The following is a 17,506-nucleotide window of genomic DNA, read 5'->3' as shown; positions in this document are numbered from 1 at the left end:
ACATGTATTCCCACTAGACAACGGGTTTGGGCCTAACTACACATGCACTTACCGAGATACCTCACCTAAGGGACCTGAATGGTGGTTTGCGAATCTGGTAACCACAACACTACCCCTTCCCTTTTACAGACTTCGTCCCGAGTCGTCAAATTTTCGTGTGCCATCATGTGTAGTTTTCCCCTAGTACACTTTACCTACGGATCCCTGAGTGCGACATTCATGGTATTCGTGTCCCCAAAATAAATAACCTGAGGGCTGCGTAACTACCTAAACAAACTCACTCACACGGACGACTTAAATAAAATTGCCGGCGCTAGACAGACATGCCGGGGGGCGCACTCATATGTACAGTACATCTTACCCTTAACTTACAAATCTTACACTAAACCATGGCCCAGGATCATTGAACTCTGCAAAAGAAAGCAGTTAGCAGGGAGCCAGGCTGCCCGCATGCAGTCTCTGGCTCAAAACAATGCAGGTGACAGGGAACGTGGCTGGCTGCTCACACGCAGTCCAAGGCCTTCCCTTTTGAACTGAACTCAGTGAACCACAACGGTGCTTGGGCTGCACAACGCAGTCTCCGTGCCAGCTCAAGTGGCACACGCAATGAGCACAACGGATGGATGCATGAACACAAACACGGTGCACGGGCCGCCACTGCAGGCCCGTGTTGTAGCTGCCAACAGGGCAGTTCTTGCAGCTTGCAAACTGTTGCTTTGCGGATCCTGGCGCACATGGAAATGAACAGGGGGGGGCAAAGCAAAAATTGAACGGGGCTGGTGAACGTGGGCAGTGGGCATGGCATGGCAAAGGTGAGCAGGCAAACACAGCCCGCAGAAGAAGGCCGCTGCAGGCAAACTCAGCCCGCAGAACCAGGCCGGCACAGGCCTCGAAGAAAAACAGCCAGCAGATGAACTGGCCGGCACAGGCCTTGCAGTAACACAGCCAGCAGATGAAGCTGGCCAGCTTTTGCCGTCAGTGGAAGTTGGTGGAGGGAGTGCGGTGGTGCTGGCCACTTGGAAGGCGGGCTCGGACCTACCTACCTGTCTCCCTCCCAACCTATCGCCTTTGCCTGTCACTGTACATACCCACTCCCTTAATTTGTCAAACCCCAATTTAGCCCCAACTTATTTTTTTTGTTGTTTTTATTTTTACTCCCCCACTATAAATCGTCCCCTAACCCCCTTTATCGTCCTTGTTCGGCTAACCTATTCTGTCACCTAGCCTACTCCCAACCCCTACGTTCCCTTCCCAGAGGGGAATAAGGGAGAGCTAACGTCCTGTGCCGAGGCCCAACTCGAGCCTCAGAATGGCCTCCCCAGAGTTCGGCGATCTTAACACCAAGTGGGTCCAGCGGCCCACAACGACAGCGAGGGGATGGATGGTGGGGAGGTACATCTCCTAATCTATCCTAACCATTTAACTGTTAAACTACCCCGGGGCTTTCAACAAGCGCCTCTCGCTTAAACTATTGGTTCTAACAACCCAGATTCCCGTCGCCTGTGTTGGTGTCCTTACAATTTCGGGCCTCGCCCCCCAATTTTCTCTCCGTGCCCTCACACGGTCTCCTGGCTGGGACACGTGGCTCCCTTTGGCAGGCACGACCCTCTGCCGAATCTCCCGCTATGGCACCCCCGGGCACTACACTGCCTCCGAGCCTACCAGCTCCCTAACACCGGGGAGTGCCCCCCATGGCACCTCCCTGAAACGCACACGTGGCAGGCCGGCCTCCCGGGCCCCTTTCCGAGGGTCACCCGTGCCCACTGCACTGCCCACGCGCCTAGTGGCGCCCCGGGCCCCCGCACCAAGCAGGCGCACCCTTGCCCACTACTCTGTCGCGGGCCCCCATGGGCCCATGGCCTACCGCGGCCGACTAGCCTGGTGCCCGGGGTACCCACTCAGCGATACTCACCTTTCGCAGCCACGCTCCCAAGCCCGTCAACAGGGCTCCTGCACCCCTCCAAATGGGTCTCGAGCCTACTTTCCCACCAACAACAAAACGACCTCCATTTTCAATTTGACTAACCCAGCTAACTCACTCTACACTGACCCCCGGGGTCCCTTGGCGGGAGTCACTCCTCCCCCCATCACTCATCGCACCATGCATTCCCCATTCACTCCACACACACAGACCCGCTGGCCTCACTCACTCACCAAGTACTCACCTCACAACTCACCAACTCTTCAACACACACCGCTGAACTCTGCCATCCTCCTAACTACCTCCCCTAACTAACTCGTGCTCCCACGTCGTCCCTTAAGCTATAGCACGTTCCATTTAACCTACGTAGCTAAACTACGTCCCCTCTACACACTCACAGTCTGTCACTGTCTCCGAAATAATCCCATTTTATTTCCCAACCTAAATCTGGCTACAATCCCTCTAACTAATCCATTCCACGGACTCCATGAGGACTTACCCCTGCCCCATGAAGTCGGTCTAACTAAGCTAACCCTTCCCCCTAACTAGTTTCCATCCTGTGCCCAGGTAAGGGGGTCTTTCACCCCTTGCCCAGGAATCCTGTACACCCGAAAGTGAGGCTTGTCTTCCCCTTTTTTTTTTTTCATGCCCAGCACCTGCGCGGCAACTCAGCTCGCGCACTTTGCACCTGCCCGTGACGTCATGCAGCTGCATGTTCCTCGTCCCTCCTTGGACGGCACCATCCGGCAGAGATACCCCTCCTGCCGGATTCCAACCCCACGTGCAGCCATGACGTCACCGTGCGCATCAAAAAAAACACAAGCCCCACGTCTCGAGGGGTTCCCCACGCGAACACATGTGCTTTGCCCGTTGGAGCTTTACACACAATCGCGTGGAGAACCCGTCCGGTCCAAATCCATTTACCTGCCTAAACTTTGTCCGTCCGCGGGATCGGCAAATCCACCGCGTGCGTTTCCGGACCGGGACTTCACTCTCGCAAGCGAGCACGTGGTGGTCTCGTGCGTTGCACAGCACGAACCGCGTGCTCACTGCTGGGTGAACCCGGCACGGCCCTCGAAACAACCACAGCCGCTACTCGGCTTTCTTTCTTCTGTCGCCTTCGTCGTCGCCATTCGACCCACGCACACCTGCGTGTTACGACGCACACAGTCCACACCATTAAACTCACACCGGGAGACGCGGCTGCGTGCTCCCGCATGCCAACCGACATCTCCCTCTCATACCGCTCTCTCACACACACGGTCTCCCTGGCACACAGCGACCTTGCACACGGCCGTTCACTCACGCGTGCCTCACTACTCACACAAACCATACTACTCACACGTGGTGCTCCATTCACTCGCGCGGGGGCACTCACCCGCGGTGCCTCACCCACACACGCGAGGGCACTCAACCGCTGTGCCTCATTCATACACACGGCGACACTCACACACGCGGTCTCTTCCACACACGGTGCCTCACCCACACACGCGGGGGCACTAACCCGCGGTGCCTCACTCACACTCCGTGCGTACCTCATCCACACACACGGCGTGCTGGGAAGCACGTACTCCGGCACCATCGCCACCACACCACTCACACACGGGGTCGCTTCCACACACGGTGCCGCACTCACACCTTGCACCACACACACAGGGACAACCACACTGGGGATTTGTGTCCCCACAAGGGTCTCCGGGGCCTCTACACCCCCAAGCTCTCCGTGCACCCGTCCACAGCACTCGTCCCCTCAACCTCGCAAAGCACGACCGAACTCACCTGGTCGTGACTCGCCTCAAGGGGGCATACTCCCTCCCCTCGTTCCTGGAGGAGGCCATCCCGCTGCTCGCACCGGGTCCCTACACGCTCCGCGAGCTCAACCCCATTGTCCTCCACTACCTCCGTGTGTGCGTGCGCGTCACTTACCCCGTCTTCATCGTGTAGTCTTCCCCCTATTTTTTCTGTCTCCCGTGTCTCTGCCAACTCTTCACCCTTTACCTCCCTTGTCTCAACTATTATTTCTGTTGTCGTCACCTCGTGTCTCGTCTCACACGTTTTGGTCTCCCCATTTAATTTTTCCCTTTCGGTCATCGTCACGACCCTCGCCCAACACGTTCCACGAATTATTTTTTCACCCGCCTCCACCGCGGGCCTGTCAGCCGTTGCACCCCCACCCAGCTCGTTTGCTCCCACACGTGGAGTCGCCATTTTAAGCTCCTGCTCACTGCCTTCATGCCCGCCTGCAGGCATTGGCCCATGTTCTGCGTCTCACCCCGCAGCTCTTTCATGTTTGTTTCCATTCCGTTCATTTTTGTATCCATCTTTTCGTTTATTTGTTGTGTATTCGCATCCATCGTCGTTTTCACTTCATTCATTTGCTTGTTCATGTCTTTCATTTCGTTTTTTATTTCATTTGTCATTGCCGCCAGCATGGCGCATAGCTGGGCCACGTCGGGTGCACTCAGCTGAGCCGTTTCGGCAAGGGTTGGGGAAGGGTCTTGGTGGAGAGGGGGGGGGAAGGTGTCATACACCGCGGCCGCTGCCGCACCCACCTCGGGCCCTGGGTTCAGTTGGGCGAGTCCGTGTTCCTGCACAATCAACATTTCCTGCTCGGGGATTCCATCCTGGACCATGGACTCTACATTATTACACATATACATTTCTAATACCCCCGGCTCCCGCTCGCCTTGAGACGCCATCTTGCTTCTCGTGAAGGGTTAATTTGCTCGCTCGTAATTTGGAGGGAATCGGGGGTCGCTTCTCTCACCCCTGGACCGATTCCCGTAAATTTAGCCGGAGACAGGAGAGCCCGTTCTCCTGTTCTCCGATACCAGTGCCGCGAGGAGGGCGATGAATTTGTATCGCACGACCTGACACCAGTGTTGCGGTCTTCGCGCCCGCCGGCGTGCGGACGGCCACGTAACTCGAATCGCGGCACGTCGCCCACCGGACGGACAATCCAGTCGTGACCCTCTCGGACTAACGCCGGGAACCAGTCACGGGTGGACCTTTCGGTCTCACCGCGATCGAGCCAATCAGCCCCCGCGTGGGATAGGGTTGCTCGCCAAATTCGAACTACCTAAGTACCCACGCGGGGGGTAGACCGGGCGATCGCACCTCGCCGCAGGTCGACTTCGGACACGGGCCACTTAAGCGACCCGTTCCGTACTATCAGAATAACCGAGCGGTGTTATCGTCGACCTCGACGGTTCGATTAATTATCGGGCGTACTCAGCCCACTACCAACCCTTTACGTGAAGCAAGATGGGGGTTCAATGGGGAAAAAGACGAAGCGAAGCGGGAGAACAGTTCAACAATAAAGCACATTTATTCTCGGCACACGGGAAGCACACAAATACAATTCCACCAAATGCACACAAAAAAAGAAAACACAATTCCATTTACACAAAAAGCAAACATAAAAGTGAAAACACAGTGCAGAGCTAATACCGACTACCGAGCACACGGCAACACTTATACAATTCTACTTCACAGACGGCGCCGACAACACATACCCAAAACCAAGGAAAAGAAATACCCTCAAGAATGAGGTAGGCCTGGGGCCGAGACCTGGTCGGGCCTACCCGTCTGGTGATGAGACGCGGAGCGGCGATGGCCCCGCAACCCGCGGGCCTCGTGGACAGTGCCTGGCAGGGGGGTGGGAACGGGGCCCCCTTGGTCGCACTATCTCAGCGCGGGGGGAAACAGGAGGGGGGGGTTGCTGATGCTCGGGGTATAGAGGATCTTTATTATGTGCGACGAGCGTCTCCACCTCGGCCAGGTCGCGCTGCCGGCCTCCCTCGGGCGCGCAGCTCCTTGCACGACGCGAGCACCCTTCGTCCGACTCGCCGCCTCTCCACAGCTCGTCCCCTCCGTTCCGACTCTCCTTCGCCTCGTTCCGACCTTTACGACTCCCTTCTTCCTCGTTCCGACTTTTACTACTCCTTTGACTGACGAACACCGTCCTTTTATCCCCCCGTAACTTCGCCTTTTACCCCCTCCCTTTGACCTTTCAACTCGCTCCCCATTGGCCCGAGAAAAAGTGGGCGTGAAGGCTTTTTGATCCACAAATTTGCATATATCGATCGCCCTGGGGGCGGGGCCAATTCGCCCCTCGCTCACCGATTGGACGGCAAAAAGTGGGCGTGTGTCGTTTTGGATCCGTTTTTGAAGCACAAAATCCGTGATTTTGTACACGCTGTTCAACGTGCGCCCTACACGAGTCCAGCATCGGTGCCCATGAGTGGCGCGAGATGACGGTGATGCGATGGTGGCGAGTTGTGACGGTAAAGGTCATGGCGGTTGTGGTGAAGCGGCGTTGTGGTTGTGATGGTGGCGATTGGTCCAAAATAAAGATAGTAAAAGAAAAACGGCTATCCTGAAGAGTCGCAGCACGTATAAATGACATGTATTCCCACTAGACAACGGGTTTGGGCCTAACTACACATGCACTTACCGAGATACCTCACCTTAGGGACCTGAATGGTGGTTTGCGAATCTGGTAACCACAACAATATGTATTATATGTGTGTATATATTATGTAGAATATGTGTATATAATATGTAGAATATGTGTGTATATAATATGTATAATATGTGTTTATAATATGTAGAATATGTGTGTATATAATATGCAGAATATGTGTGTATATAATATGCAGAATATGTGTGTATATAATATGTAGAATATGTGTGTTTATAATATGTATAATATGTGTGTATATATTACGTAGAATATGTGTGTTTATAATATGTATAATATGTGTGTATATAATATGTGTCATATGCGTGTATATAATATGTGTGTATATAATATGTGTAATATGTGTGTATATAATATGTGTGTATATATTATGTTGAATATGTGTGTATATAATATGTAGAATATGTGTTTATAATATGTGTCATATGCGTGTATATATTATGTGTGTATATAATATGTAGAATATGTGTTTATAATATGTGTCATATGCGTGTATATAATATGTGTGTATATATTATGTTGAATATGTGTGTATATAATATGTGTGTATATAATATGTGTAATATGTGTGTATATAATATATGTGTATATATTATGTTGAATATGTGTGTATATAATATGTAGAATATGTGTTTATAATATGTGTAATATGCATGTATATAATATGTGTGTTTATAATATGTATAATATGTGTGTATATAATATGTGTCATATGCGTGTATATAATATGTGTGTATATAATATGTGTAATATGTGTGTATATAATATGTGTGTATATATTATGTTGAATATGTGTGTATATAATATGTGTGTATATAATATGTGTAATATGTGTGTATATAATATATGTGTATATATTATGTTGAATATGTGTGTATATAATATGTAGAATATGTGTTTATAATATGTGTAATATGCGTGTATATAATATGTGTGTATATATTATGTGTAATATGTGTGTGGTCGTGGCCAAAAATATTGGCACCCTTGCACTTTTTTCAAATAATGCACCATTTCTTCCAGAGAATTGTTGAAATTAAAAAAATATTTTCGTATCCACACATGTATTTATTTGGTTTGCAGTTGAACAAAACAAAAAAGCTTTTAAAAGTACGAAGTCTTAGCTTATTCCATACAGAAATACTAAAATGGCATGGGAACAATATTATTGGCACTTTTTAGACGTTGTTCGAAAGAATTTCGTGTCAAGCAGGTGATTCTCCTTTACTTTGGAAATGAACTCACCTACGGTGAGTTGCACGTACCTGCAATGTATAAATCACTCCATTTGTGTGTAGGATGGGGGGGGAGGGATGGGTGTGTGTGTGTGTGTGTGTGTGTGTGTGTGTGTGTGTGTGTGTGTGTGTGTGTGTGTGTGTGTGTGTGTGTGTGTGTGTGTGTGTGTGTGTGTGTGTGTGTGTGTGTGTGTCCACGCGCATGCACCGAGTACTTTTCCATGCATTTATTTTTTCTCCAATGCAATATTGAAGACATTTTGGTGTTGCCAGTGGAAGAGTTCACACTAACCTTCTAAAATAACTTGTTTCTTATTGTTGACTTCACTGAAAATTGGAGACGTTATTTCCCCCCCAAAATGAAAATGCACATTCAGGTTACCTTTATCTTACTGTAGGTATAAGTATGGAAGTACTTGGTTGAAAAAACAAAAATAAGGTTTACAAAGTTTGAATAACCAAATAATACTTGAAAATTTTAATACACCAAGTAACTTGCATTCAAAAATATAATTTCCTCAAAACGGTTTTTAAAACCACGAAAACCAAGACAATGTGAACATGCATGTCGCGATCAATGTGACAACAACAATAAATGGCTTCAGCGATGTATTGCCGATTTAACGGAAAGTGACACGGTGATATGCAGTGGGATTGGGTGGAATATGGTGGGACTTGGTGGGACATTTTTGGGACGTGTTGCGAGGCGGTGCGATGAGTTTGGGATGCGGTGGGACTCACTGGATGCGGTTGGGACATGTTGCGAGGTGGTGTGACGAGCTTGGCATGTGGTGAGATGCATTTGGGACATGTTGCGAGGCGGTGCAATGCGTTTGGAATACGGTGGAACGCTTTTGGGACATGTTGTGAAGCGGTGCGACGAGTTTGGTACGCGGTGGGATACAGCAGGATGCTTTTGGGACGAGTTGCGAGGCGAGACCTCAGGCCTCAGGCGGTGGCCTCACCTTTTGCGAGACCTCAGGGTGTGCGACGAGTTTTGGACATGGTGGGATGCGGTGAGACGCATTTGGGACGTGTTGCGAGGCAGTGCCACATGTTTGTGATGTGGTGCGACACAGTTGGAGTGCAAAAGCACTTCTGTGCACTGTGAAAATAAATTGCTCAGATGTCATTTGTTTTCAAAGGTAGTACATGAAATAAAATCACAGATAGGAAATAAAATAGTAATACATTTTGAGACACGGGTTGTTAATTTTATTTAACAATATAATTCAATTGTCATACAACAAAATTAGAACATTGTCTCATTGTAGCAGATTCATTGTTTCATTTGATATAGGGAAACTCAGAGCGTGTCAATGCTGCTAAACCCATTTACTTTCACTGATGGGCAAGTGAAATAACTTCTGTTTTTTTAAAGTTCCTTTTTGTAGAAACACAAAATGTGTGATTAATTAGAAAGGTTTTACCGTTTATTGTCATCAATCAATTTGCATTATTTATAAGCATTTCAAACCTTGTTAACTCTTTCTTCAAATTATAACAACGGCAACACTTGATTGAGATTGGGTTTAAATTACTCTCTTACAATGATGGGAGAACCATGGTACATATTTAGGTTAAACAACCATCCTCATTAAGGAATAATCTCTCATTTCACATCCCCTAAGTGTACAGAGCACAATACTACTACCTCACCCCCCCCACCCCCACCCTCCTCCCCCTCTTCCTCCACAATCCACAATCCATCATCGTCATCATTTACAATCCCTCCCAAATTGTTTAGGCCTACCCACCTTATACCTGAATAACCTGAATGTAATCTATTGTTTCATAATCAATCCCGTTATCCCTAACTTTCTGTGTCATTGCAATTCTCATTTCCTCACTCACTCTGCTCCACTTCACCTTCACTTATAACCATGTTAATGTGCACCCTTTCTGAATCCTAACTGGACCATGACACGTGATCCCTTATCCACCTTCCTCTTCTTTCATCAACTCCCACCACTTCAAGTCCTCTCGTGAGGACCTGCTCCAACTAGACTTCGAAGGCTCCCTCAAGTTCTTCCGGGTTCAGCTTCCCAAAAGATACCGCACAGAGGAGAGTACACGATCCCTCATGAACACTGCCTGCTCCCTGAAGGTAGGGTTCATGGTATCTAGTTTTACTGTACCATCTACACATCTCGGTGTCAGTAATTATGCCCAACACAGACTTTCTCCTCCTTCTTCTTCTTTCGTGTGCATCACAAGGCTGCGCGGTAGCATCATTGGCTGAGAATGGCATGGCCCTGCCACTGATGTAACACCCTCTGTTCAGGGTGGCCTCAATGTCTTGTCACCCTTTTTAAGATTGTGACGTTGCCTTTTATCAAATTAGTTGATTACACTGAGGGGTTCTACAAGTTACACCACATACATCTGCAGTGCTCGTTTACTTTATTACACATTTCACACAGGATACGACGTACAAGCCGTAAGTGTCCAGTAGATCCATTTGTGCTCGATCATTGTAATCACAGAGAATCATTTCACGCCATGTTCTGGGGGACATTTTCCATTTGTGGACATTCGTGAACCCTGACACTGACAACAATCCGTTGTTCAAAGGTGTAATTGCTTGCGTCACCCATGGTTACACTTAATCTGAAAAAAAGGGAAAAGGGAAACCAATTTACATTCTGCACACAGAGGCAATGTCACAATTTTTACAAGGGGTGACAATACATTGTGACTACCCTGTAGGTTAGGACAGGAGTTTAGAATTTGTTCATAGTGCCGGCAATAGCTCACCTACTCTTTGCAAAGGATACGTTGGGATTTTAATGTCCACCAACTAATGCCAGCAGGTAAAATATCCCGGACTTTTAATGTTCATCCAGGGGACGGCACACACATTGATGAATCACCCTACCTGGGAAACACCAGGATGACAGTTTATAGCTGGGTCGGGATTCTAACCCAGGCTAGACAGCTTAGAGGCGAGTGTGCATACTCTAGGCAATCCTGTCACCCCACACATACCTTGTGTAATATGTGGACCCTTCTCATGGACCCTTACAAATAAATTCGTACAGAACTCTATTACAAGGGTCATCCCAAAAGTCCTGTCACTCCACCTTAATAATAGATGTCGCAACACTGTCAAACTTTAGTGATGTCACATCATTTTACATGATCTCCATCCTCTTAGATGTACTTAATCCAGGGGTGAATCAATTGTCTTATTCCATCACCGAAGCTTCCCTTCTGAATTAAAAACAAAAATAGTGTTGAGGCTCGTAGAGGAGTGAGAACACAGAATGGATCAGGACATAACTGAACATAAGGAACAGCAGAACGAGAGGGGGGACAGGAACAACAGGGTTGAGGGACAAAATAGACAGGGACTTTGAGAAATAAGGGAGGTGGAGAAGAAAGAGGGGTAGGAGAGGATACGGAGGATGAACAAAATGGATGCACCTGCAAACTTTCAATCACAGACGTGAAAGGGAAGCTGTGAACACGGAAAGAGGTGTACTTGGGGAGGTTAACGAGGGTAGAAAAGATTATGGTTTTAGCTTGGAGATGATCTGATATGGTGGTGAGTATCTGTCTTAAAGACCGGATGGAAGAATGAGATTGATGAGGATGTAGAAGTTGGTTCCTCAGTTGGGAAGAAAGAGGAGCAACTGAGTGCAGATGACCAGTGATCCTGGATTTAGGTAGTTTCACTAGGAGGGGGTTCATGGTGGATCATGTGTGACTTGTAGATACCCGGGGGGGGTGGGTATCTACACTTTATTTGTGGAGTTCAATCCATTTTTCTATGGCATCATAATTAATTTAACATTGTTTAGACTTCTTCATCACTGAAGCTTTTTGCCATTCTTGGTATTAGATGCCATCATTTAATTCTTGAAACAAAACAAATGGTGTGGGAAATGTGATGTTATGACATCTAATCATCTAATACATTGTCCAGACTGTCTTCAGAACATCAGTTCAGCCAAAACATTCTCTCGGCAAAGAAAAAAAAACAAGTGAAAACAGTCTGGGTGATTCGTCGTTCCCATCACAATAGCTCCAGAAATTGGGAATTTCCCTCACAATAGCCTGCTCTTGTTAAGACACTGTTGAATATTTAATATCTGCCAGATAATGGTGGCAGATAAGACATCTCTGGCATAACGTTCCTCAAAAGGACAACACACTTATTGATGCATTGCCCTGTGTGCAACACACCTGAGTGACAATTTTAAGTTAGGTCTGGAATCAAACCCAGACGACAAACCCAGACAATAAACCCAGACGACAAACCCAGACGGCTCAAAGGCAAGTACGTCACTTCTGATCTCTCACCCACATTCAAAAGATTGACTTGCAACCTGTCCGATCAGCCTTTTCAGTTTCATGCTTCTGTAATCACATGTACATGTGGTGTGACATTAGTGGTTTATGTCTGGTGTTGGCTTAATGGCAAGAGTGGTGGGCTTGAGATCCTCGGGTCTTGAGTTGAAATCCCACTCAGCTGTTGAATTAATACCAGGTGGGGTTGACTCTGCCTGTCATCCTTCTGAGGTTGGCAAAATGAGTACCAACTTGCTGGTATCCTGTGTTGGAGTGGCGACCCATCCAAGATTGTGCCTAATAGCCAAGGAGACTGCTTAGGCAGCACCACTTCACAACCACTTGCTCTTGCTCAAGCTGCTCTTGACAACCACTTGTGTTTCATTTTGCTATTTCTGATATACTCTGATGAATGACGTCTAGAATTAACCTCGTGAGACATTTTCCTTGCTACCTTCCAATAACACATTTGGCCATGCCTCGAAATACTATAACTGTTTTTATTTCTTCTCTTTTCTTCATTTTTTGAAGGAAACAAAGTGAAAAACAATTAAAAGAGATGTTTATACAAAGGAAAAGTGCAATAAAAAAAGGGAATGGTAATGCATCAGCATTAATAAAACAAAGATTATGATGAGTTGTGAAGAAAGAGAAAGGAAAGGATGAATCATTTCAAGAAAAATATGAAGAACAAAATTAATGTTCCTGAGCTCAAAATTTAATTTAGAAAGGGACACAAGTTCTTGTGACTTTGGAGACATGACAAAGATGTCAGGAGGAGCAGAATTAGCCATATGATCAATAATAAAGTCATTCTGAAACAAGTGTAGAAAACTAAGTGGTATCATGAAACACAATGATTGCATTCCCTATAGATAGGGTTTATAAAACCTGTATTACACCGGTTTTCATGGAGAAATATGAAATGTGGACAATGTGGATCGATAAGGTTTATAAAACCTATATTACACCGGTATTGATGGAGAAATATAAGCCTGGTGTTGGCTTAGTGGTTAGGGTGGTGGCTTGGGATCCCAGGGTCCTGAGTTCAAGCCCCGTTGGCTGCTGAATTAACACCAGGGGGTTGACTCAGCCTGTCATCCATCTGAGGTCGGCGAAGTGAGTACCAGTGTACTGGTCCCGGTGTATGCCCCGGTTAGAATAGGTATACCATATCCCTGTGTGTCGTAAGAGGCGACCAGGGTTGGCGTCAGGAAGGGTATCCGGCCATAAAACATTGCCTCAAGAAAAAGCCTAACCCCTGTACAGCAGGGAAAAATGGCTGTAAAAACGGTCATTTATTGATGGAGAAATATGAAATATGGACAATGTGGATCGATAGGGTTTATAAAACTTGTATTACACTGGTATTGATGGAGAAATATGAAATTATGACAATGTGGATCGATATGGTTTATCAAACCTGTATTATGCTGGTATTGATGGAGAAATACGAAATGTGGACAAATGTGGATCGACAGGGTTTATAAAACCTGTAATATACCGGTATTGATGGAGAAATACGAAATATGGACAATGTGGATCGATAGGGTTTATAAAACCTGTATTACACCGGTATTGATGGAGAAATACGAAATATGGTAAATGTGGATCGATCGGGTTTATAAAACAGTGTTATATACCGGTATTGATGGAGAAATATGAAATATGGAAAACGTGCATCGATAGGGTTTATAACCTGTATTATACCGATATTGATGTACGAATATGAAATGTGGACAATGTGGATCGATCGGGTTTATATTACCTGTATTACACCGGTATTGATGTAAGAATACAAAATGTGGACAAATGCGGATCGATAGGGTTTATAAAACCTGTAATATACCGGTATTGATGGAGAAATACGACATATGGACAATGTGGATCGATAGGGTTTATAAAACCTGTATTACACTGGTATTGATGGAGAAATACGAAATATGGTAAATGTGGATCGATCGGGTTTATAAAACAGTGTTATATACCGGTATTGATGGAGAAATATGAAATGTGGAAAACGTGCATCGATAGGGTTTATAACCTGTATTATACCGATATTGATGTACGAATATGAAATGTGGACAATGTGGATCGATCGGGTTTATATTACCTGTATTACACCGGTATTGATGTAAGAATACAAAATGTGGACAAATGCGGATCGATAGGGTTTATAAAACCTGTAATATACCGGTATTGATGGAGAAATACGACATATGGACAATGTGGATCGATAGGGTTTATAAAACCTGTAATACACCGGTATTGATGGAGAAATATGAAATGTGGACAATGTGGATAATGCGGATCGATAGGGTTTATAAAACCTGTATCAGGACCGATATAGATGTACTAATATGAAATGTGGACAATGCAGATAAATAGGGTTTAAAAAACCTGTATTATACTGGTATTGATGTATAAATACTAAATATTGACGATGTAGATCGATAGGGTTTATAAAACCTGTATTACAGCGGTATTGATGGAGAAATATGAAATGTGGACAATGTGGATCGACGGGGTTTATAAAAACCTGTAATATACCGGTATTGATGGAGAAATATGAAATATGGACAATGTGGATCGATAGGGTTTATAAAACCTGTATTACAGCGGTATTGATGGAGAAATACGAAATATGGTAAATGTGGATCGATAGGGTTTATAAAACGATATTATATAGCGGTATTGATGGAGTAATACGAAATGTGGAAAATGTGGATCGATAGGGTTTTCAAACCTCTACTATATCGGTATTGATGTATAAATACTAAATATTGACGATGTAGATCGATAAGGTTTATAAAACCTGTCTTGTACTGGTATTGATGTATGAATACGAAATGTGGAAAATGTGGATCGATAGGGTTTATAAAACCTGTAATACACCGGTATTGATGGAGAAATATGAAATGTGGACAATGTGGATCGACTGGGTTTATAAAAACCTGTAATATACCAGTATTGATGGAGAAATATGAAATATGGACAATGTGGATCGATAGGGTTTATAAAACCTGTATTACAGCGGTATTGATGGAGAAATACGAAATATGGTAAATGTGGATCAATAGGGTTTATAAAACGGTATTATATACCGGTATTGATGGAGAAATATGAAATGTGGAAAATGTGGATCGATAGGGTTTATAAAACCTCTACTATATCGGTATTGATGTATAAATACTAAATATTGACGATGTCGATCGATAGGGTTTATAAAACCTGTATTGTACTGGTATTGATGTATGAATACGAAATGTGGAAAATGTGGATCGATTGGGTTTATAAAACCTGTATTATACTGGTATTGATGTATGAATACGAAATGTTGACAATGCGGATCGATAGGGTTTATAAAACCTGTATCAGGACCGATATAGATGTACTAATATGAAATCTGGACAATGCAGATCAATAGGGTTTATAAAACCTGTATTATACTGGTATTGATGTATGAACACGAAATTTGAAAATGTGGATCGATAGGGTTTATAAAACCTCTATTATATCGGTATTGATGTAAAATACTAAATATTGACGATGTCGATCGATAGGGTTTATAAAGCCTGTATTGTACTGGTATTGATGTATGAATACGAAATGTGGAAAATGTGAATCGATAGGGTTTATAAAACCTGTAATACACCGGTATTGATGGAGAAATATGAAATGTGGGCAATGTGGATCGATAGGGTTAATAAAACTTGTATTACAACGGTATTGATGGAGAAATACGAAATTATGACAATGTGAATCGATATGGTTTATAAAACCTGTGTTACACCGGTATTGATGGAGAAATACGAAATGTGGACAAATGTGGATCGACAGGGTTTATAAAACCTGTAATATACCGGTATTGATGGAGAAATACGAAATATGGACAATGTGGATCGATAGGGTTTATAAAACCTGTATTACACCGGTATTGATGGAGAAATATGAAATGTGGACAATGTGGATCGATAGGGTTTATAAAACTTGTATTACACTGGTATTGATGGAGAAATATGCAATTATGACAATGTGGATCGATATGGTTTATCAAACCTGTATTACGCTGGTATTGATGGAGAAATACGAAATGTGGACAAATTTGGATCGACAGGGTTTATAAAACCTGTAATATACCGGTATTGATGGAGAAATACGAAATATGGACAATGTGGATCGATAGGGTTTATAAAACCTGTATTACACCGGTATTGATGGAGAAATACGAAATATGGTAAATGTGGATGGATCGGGTTTATAAAACAGTGTTATATACCGGTATTGATGGAGAAATATGAAATGTGGAAAACGTGCATCGATAGGGTTTATAACCTGTATTATACCGATATTGATGTACGAATATGAAATGTGGACAATGTGGATCGATCGGGTTTATATTACCTGTATTACACCGGTATTGATGTAAGAATACAAAATGTGGACAAATGCGGATCGATAGGGTTTATAAAACCTGTAATATACCGGTATTGATGGAGAAATACGACATATGGACAATGTGGATCGATAGGGTTTATAAAGCCTGTAATACACCGGTATTGATGGAGAAATATGAAATGTGGACAATGTGGATCGATAGGGTTTATAAAACTTGTATTACACCGGTATTGATGGAGAAATAAGAAATTATGACAATGTGAATCGATATGGTTTATAAAACCTGAATTTCACCGGTCTTGATGGAGAAATACGAAATGCGGACAAATGTGGATCGACAGGGTTTATAAAACCTGTATTACACCGGTATTGATGGAGAAATACGAAATATGGTAAATGTGGATCGATAGGGTTTATAAAACAGTGTTATATACCGGTATTGATGGAGAAATATGAAATGTGGAAAACGTCCACCGATAGGGTTTATAACCTGTATTATACCGGTATTGATGTACGAATACGAAATGTGGACAATGTGGATCGATAGAGTTTATATTACCTGTATTACACCGGTATTGATGTATGAATACAAAATGTGGACAATGCGGATCGATAGGGTTTATAAAACCTGTATCAGGACCGATATAGTGCTAATATGAAATAACATGTGCTAATATGAAACATGGACAATGCAGATCAATAGGGTTTATAAAACCTGTATTATACTGGTATTGATATATGAATACGAAATGTGGAAAATGTGGATCGATAGGGTTTATAAAACCTCTAATATATCGGTATTAATGTATAAATACAAAATATTTACAATGTGGATCGATAGGGTTTATAAAACCTGCATTATACTGGTTACTCGCACACGAGTAACATTGTGACTTGGCGGGTTGCAAATCGACCGTGAATGCCAATAACTTGACCACGTGACTTCGGGTCCTCCATCTAATGAATACCCTTTACCTAAAGGTCACGCGATCTAATTACCAGGGGATACACCCTCGGTTCGCACTTGCTCAAATTGGATAACCTTATATTACCAGATCAGATGCAGCCGAGCAGGACTGCCAAACACGTGCCGGCTTGGAAACAGATCATTGGTGGATAACGCCCTGGCTAAACAAGGGGCCAAGCCATGCTGGAACATTGATAGAAAACACAAAA

General features: G+C 44.5%; 1 protein-coding gene across 13 annotated transcripts in view; it reads left to right on the top strand.

Annotated features, from left to right (window-relative positions):
- The window catches only part of LOC147013640 (rab GTPase-activating protein 1-like), a 337,271-nt gene that overhangs the window by 254,436 nt on the left and 65,329 nt on the right, over positions 1–17,506 (top strand). For all 13 annotated transcript variants that reach the window (XM_085855705.1, XM_085855704.1, XM_085855702.1 and 10 more), the window contains one exon: positions 9,618–9,746. In XM_085855705.1, coding sequence (XP_085711831.1) covers positions 9,618–9,746 — 129 coding nt within the window. The remainder of the gene's footprint in view (positions 1–9,617; positions 9,747–17,506) is intronic.

This window comes from Eptatretus burgeri, chromosome 14, assembly GCF_056783735.1.
Source record: "Eptatretus burgeri isolate ZD-2024b chromosome 14, Ebu_testis_v1, whole genome shotgun sequence".
In the NCBI taxonomy this organism is placed as follows: Eukaryota; Metazoa; Chordata; class Myxini; order Myxiniformes; family Myxinidae; genus Eptatretus; species Eptatretus burgeri.
This window is presented reverse-complemented; position numbering and strand designations above follow the sequence as displayed.